Raw genomic sequence first — 6189 nt, forward strand, 5'->3', positions numbered from 1 at the left:
AGAGAGAGAGACAGAGAGAAAGTTCACAGTTTATTGCTGTGAAGTGTCTGCTAACTCAAAAAGCCAAAATAGAGAAAACTAATTTCTCTAGTCTCACCTCTTTTTTATGTGGGAACTCGTTACTGCCAGGAAAATAAATATATCCATGAAAATCTAAGAATAATAAAAGTATAAATATTCATGACTATCTCTTTATAGGTAATACCTTTACTTTTCTCTCACGTTCACTCAACTCAGAAGGCATTTAAAGCATACCAGTAATGTATTTAAGTGTTTTGACACATTGAAACCAATTTGTATACTCCTTGCAAGTGTAAATAAAAAATTACAGAAGATTACAGAACATGCTCTGTAGGCACCTCGTTGGCTATTTGCGCAGTGACGTATTTTTGTGCATTGATTTTAGTTTATCTATATTTCATTATAACACAGCTGTGTTATATTGTCATTCATTATCTGTTTATATTCTAACATCCAATTACAGTGTTGACCACTTCATAGAAAGTGGACTTTTTTATCCTTAAGCAGCCCTGAATATCTCTTTGGAAGTTCAGGTTAACAGCTGTTGGCAGAAATGTTAAAAAGACCAATCTGATCTCTTCTACATTAAAGTGTATTATAAACCATCTATTAAATGTTTCTATACTGCTTATAAATTCAGTAGGGGATCTATTAGAAGATATGAAATATAATATTCATAGGTATGGTATAAACACAGACAGAAAGGTTTATGTTTGTCTCCTCAGTAACTTTTCTTGTATTTATTAACGTCCTCCTCTTGCAGAAAGCGAAGCAGTATTATAACTTTGGTGAGGATGAGGAGTTCCAGTGCTACTCTGGATTTGACCTGGACGGTTTTCAGTTCATCAGTTGTCTTCCTGATGGGACGTGGAGTCAGCCAAATGGAAGATGCATCAGTAACTCTTCATCATTCATTCTCCACAAACACAAGTAGCTGTTACCTTAAATATTTCTGCGACTGATATCTATGTCAGGTTAAAATCTGTCCTCCTGTGCCTTTAGAGAGACTGTGCCTTCCTCCTGAAATCCCTGATGGTATGTCGCTGTTCCCCTACAAAGAACAGTACAAAGTCGGGGAATCAGTGGGTCTGAACTGTGAAGAGACGGGCCTGGTGCTGTCTTCACAAAATTTCTACAGGTGCGCCGACAGTTTGACCTGGGAGCCTCCATTACCTGCTGACCTACGGTGCACTAACGGTACAGTAGATTGCTCTAGCAGTCATGGGAAAAAAAACTTTGCACATCCAGTAGTACATTAAGGTGTGTCGCAAGGGAAATCTTAAAGACAAGGAGATTCCCATGGTTCTTGCAATCATGACATTTTTATTGAACACATTAATCTAATGTTATGGTTTAATCACAAACTGTTTCATTTGTTAAACACATTTGTGAATCTTAATTAAAATGTGTGTAGCATTAACATGCCAGATGTTCATAATGGACAGTGGTTTAAAGGAAGGATGGGGTAAAGCCTCTACAGTTCCAAGTCAATGTGAATCTCCAGACACTTAACTGTCGAAAGCTGCATCCACCTTTTAGTGACTAAATCAAATCTGATTTGATTAAATCTCTCTTGATTATTGAATGAATTATTATATTTTGTTTCACTCAGAAATATCCCATTACAGAAGGACCCTAACTGCCATTCCATTGAGCCTTTAAGGCGTGATATAACTTACATTTTTTCACACAGTCTCTCCTGGAAGACATGTATAGTGCTGCACTCAATTGTTCACATGAAGTGACAGAAATAGCAAAACAAAGCAAGAGAGAGAAGTCGGATCATTATTTTTGGGAAATTACACAAATGGTCGTAAACAGCTCCCATAAACGTTTATTTCAAACTTATTCAACCATGCGACTAGCAGTTCTGAAGAAGCACACTGGCAGCTTTAGTCCTCAACCTTGAAGATGAATGCTCCCAATAAAGCATAAACCTCATCTTTGTACGTTTTTATTCTTTGGCTCATTCTGGTGCGGCAAGTTGCAAAGGTGCTTGTCACTGTCCCCTGTGGCCTGAGAGCAGTGTAGAGTAGTGGGTGTTTTTCCCCCGAAGGATACAAGTAACAGCAGTGAGCTTGTTCTACACTCCAAAAAAAATTACGACAAGACAAAAACCTGAGATTTATACTTTATCATCAGTGTTTCTTAACACCATGTTTTGCTTTTACAAGAGAGATAAGAATGCTTTAAGGTTGAGGACCAACTGGTTGGTTTGGAAAATGCACATCTGGTTCCCCATTTCTGATAAGGAGCAGCACATAGCCATGTCCCATTAAAATACAATTTTCAATGAAAGCATCCAGGACGGTCCCAAATGGGGCCTTTGTTTTGTATGAAACATACAGCAAAGGTGTTTCTGTGTATTTCCTGTATGCAGAGGACACGTTTGTTCCTGAGGGACAGTGCCGTCCAGGAGAGAGGCTACAGAACTCTCAGTGTGTCTGTATTCAACGGGACAGCTGCCTGTAAGTTTTTATGAATTACTTTATTCTCGCTTTTCTTATTATCATAACATTTAAAAAAAGTTATTATTATGTGAAGCACTTTGTATCCATGAATTGTGGTATATAAAAAAGTGTTTAATTTATGTTAACTTTAAAGCTAAGCAAAACATTAGTTTTATTATTTTTACCAGCAGATGACTGACCTCTGTGTGTGTGTGTGTGTGCGTGTGCGTACAGTTCACAGCCAGAGAGACTCTGTATCCTGAACATAGACGTCGGTGTCACCGTGTCAATGTCCATCTGCTCCTTCCTTGCTGGCCGTTGCCACAATGATCCGCTCTTCTTTGTCAGCGAGGGCGTGTGCGAGGCAGACAATTCAGCCCAACTGGAGTGGGCCACGTTCAGAGCCCAAATGTCCTCTAAGAGCTCTGTGCAGGTGCCCTGTGGACATGACACCTGTTACGAATGGGAGACCTGCTCTGGTGAGTTTGTCTGACGTTTAGCCATTTTTACATTCAGTTTGTTGTTTGTTTATTTTTTACAACCTAGGACTTATTTTTGCTGTCATTCTAATAGATTATAATAAGACTTTACTTCTCAGTTCAACCTCCTGAAAAGTGATTAACCCTTTAAAGTAAAAGGTTTATGGCTGCATCATTATGGGGTATAATTATATAAATATATCTCCAAATTTCAGTGACATATTTGGTATTTGTGGAACTTGTGGACAGATAATGGAATCAACAGGAGATGGGAGTAGAGGACTTTAATTGCTGAAGACAGACTGATTTTAAACCGATCTCAAGTTAAACCATATTATCTACATCATGTGAAAGCTTAAGTGAATATACTTTAAGGGGATAGTTTGACAATTTGGGAAATACACATACAGTATCTAATTTCTTGCTGAGAGTCAGACGAGAAGATTAATACCACTCTCCAATCTGTCCATATAAAGCTACAGCCAGGACTTGGTTAGCTTAGCTTAGCACAAAGAAGTGGGCGCAGTCAGTTGCGATTATTTAATATATGATATGTATAAATTTATTATCAGTGTGTTTTCTTTACAAATTCATGCCTCATGGAAAAAATAGAACAGATCCCAGAATGAACGTTCCAGAGCACGAGCCAATCATGGAGCTCTAGCCTATGCTTCAACGCACATTGTGTGAACAGACCAACATTGGCGCCTAAAGGAAGCAGGCAGTCAGCCTTTTATCAGTTTGTCCCAGTGGCCAGTCTTGGCATATGCACTCAACGAGCAATTAGTTTGGAGTTTGATATTCAGTTCTGATAATACATTTGTGGACTGGCCAAGGTTAGCATATGCTAAGCTAAGCTGTAGATCTTTATTTTATGGACATATATGTGAAAGGTAGCAATCTTCTAATCTAAGGTCTTGTTTAGGAAAAAAATCATAATTGCATGGCGATGGTTAGGGTAAAAGATTACACTCTGGAACCTGGCTTCAAAAGTTTGCATTATCAGCTTCCCAAAACGGCATTTTGTATTCCCAAAAAGAGTGAATTAGCACATTTCCAAAAATGCTGAACTTATAGTCATCCACTGCATGGCTAAATGTTTTGGGTGCAAAAGCAGCTCAGCAAACTGTAATAGGTGTTTACACAGAGTAAGATAAACTGTCACTTCCATATAAAAGGCTCAAATAATATGGTTAAATTAGTCTTTCTGAGCACATCCTCCTGTTGTTGAAGAATCTAAATGTTCCTTTACATTTTGAGAGTCCCATGATGATTTGCTGGAACGTCTCACTGCAGTTATGTTGAAGTCATCCTCACTTTGGTGGTTGTATTTTGAACTTGCTGTTGCTCAAAACTTGTCAGCATGAATTCTTGATTTATCAGATATAATTTTTAAAACTTCATTAGGCGACATAAAGAACACAAATTAAGTTTGAATATTTGAAGACTTAACATATTGCATCAAATTATTTTTCTCTCATCTGTCCTCAGCATCGAAGAAGTGTGAGTGCAAAGCTGCTCGGGACTGCCCCAGATCTGAAGAGCGCATGTTCTGTGTGAAGCTGACCAGGAACCAGAGTACTCGTAGCATGAACCTTTGTTCTTTGGCTGCCCTTAAATGTGCTAGTTATCAGTTTGAGATTCTCAATGAAGGCATCTGTGAGTCCAGATGATCCCCCCTAAAGCTTTTCCTCTGAATTCATCCAACAGTACTCTGTATGTAATATTCCACCGCAACAGCAGTCAGCCAGTCTAATTACAGCCAGTGTGAAATATTTACACATGCTTAATGTGCTTCACATGTAATAATAAAAACATAAAATCATAACATTGTCTGTTCTTTTATTTATTAGGGAGGTTTTCACTGTACCTCTGGCTCACCTTTCAGGAATGTAAGTCACAGTATCTAGTATATACATTTTTCAAACTTTGAATTTGTATTATTTTATTTACAAATAAATAAAATAATACATAATCCTTTCTTTGATTAGTTATGGCGATGCACTGTCACTACACAGCATCCAAGTTTCACATTAACAATGACCTGTGCACCGCAGGCTGGGTGAATCATTGGACCCATTTGAATAAATGCTTCCTTGTGTTGCTCCACATTATAAAATTAATTATTCTATACCACAACATGGTTGTCAGTAATATGCAGATAATTCTATACAGAATTTGGAAGATAAGAGAATATTGAGCTCTGAAATTAATTGAAATTCTGCATTATGGCTGATTATGATGGAGCATACCTGCATAGTAGCCTATATCAAATTTTTACGAACCCTTATTCATAACGTTGACATTTGAATTCCAAATTTGAATGCTGCGCAGGTCTATAAAACAGTGGTGCCCAGACTTTTTCTTTAAAAAAACCTTTTCCATTATTGAGTTAACTCACAGCCCCTGACTAAATGTCACATTTTATGGATATTTCATATTATATTCAACGCATAACAATAACAGTACACAAAAACTGATAAACTGTACTATGAACCCAAATACTGAATGCAATAACTGCAAGTTTGTGTAAAACGCGCAATTTGGAGGAATTATGAGCAGATCTATCCTGTGAATACTGCATCAGAAATGAGTTTTCCTGATATTTGTAATAAATGTATATGTGCAGTTCTTTGTCTGTATTATGTATTTTCATAACTCAATTATAAATACTTAGTAGAATTATTTTTTTCTTCTCCCTGACCTTCTTGTTCTATTAGCTATCTTTGTTGTTTTAAGTGAATGCTTTTCTGATGCATGACGATGCTGTTTAGTAGGAAGTGAAGGCTCTGTGAATATAGCGCGTGTTCAGGTTTATATCTTAAATAATAGCATAAACTTTAAAAATAACAATTTAGCTGCCTTCGCAGAAATTAATGAAATGCTGAGATAAAGCCACATTTTCCTTAAAGTCAAGAAATCCTTGCGACCCCCCAGTGAAGCTTTGGCGACCCCTAGTGGGGGTCCTGACCCCCAGGTTGGGAACCACTGCTATAAAAACATAACAACTGGGCTATATCCCTGTCTCTACCTGTCTCTTCTGCTCTTTGATAAATCGATAAAAGAGAGACATTTTTGACTCTATAATGAATATAAAGTATCTTCAAATACACATATTTTGAATTCATTACTGGTAATTAGGAACTGTCAGCTTCCTAAATCTGATGGGTGACCAAGTATTTAGAAAATGTACCCCTTCAAATAACTTATATGTTAACAAAATCAAAATGACAAAAGTG

At 37.3% G+C, this 6189-nt stretch overlaps 1 protein-coding gene across 1 annotated transcript in view; it reads left to right on the top strand.

The window, feature by feature from the left end:
- c6 (complement component 6) overlaps positions 1 to 4778 on the top strand; it is a 14686-nt gene extending 9908 nt beyond the window's left edge. Inside the window, exons 14-18 of the mRNA XM_035667827.1 lie at positions 785 to 917; positions 1024 to 1218; positions 2402 to 2489; positions 2706 to 2950; positions 4442 to 4778. Coding sequence (XP_035523720.1) covers positions 785 to 917; positions 1024 to 1218; positions 2402 to 2489; positions 2706 to 2950; positions 4442 to 4623 — 843 coding nt within the window. The 3' untranslated portion in view covers positions 4624 to 4778. The remainder of the gene's footprint in view (positions 1 to 784; positions 918 to 1023; positions 1219 to 2401; positions 2490 to 2705; positions 2951 to 4441) is intronic.
- The last annotated feature ends 1411 nt before the right edge of the window (positions 4779 to 6189 follow it).

Source organism: Morone saxatilis, unplaced genomic scaffold (genome assembly GCF_004916995.1).
Source record: "Morone saxatilis isolate NCDOM2014 unplaced genomic scaffold, NCSU_SB_2.0 Contig21, whole genome shotgun sequence".
NCBI classification, from domain to species: Eukaryota; Metazoa; Chordata; class Actinopteri; family Moronidae; genus Morone; species Morone saxatilis.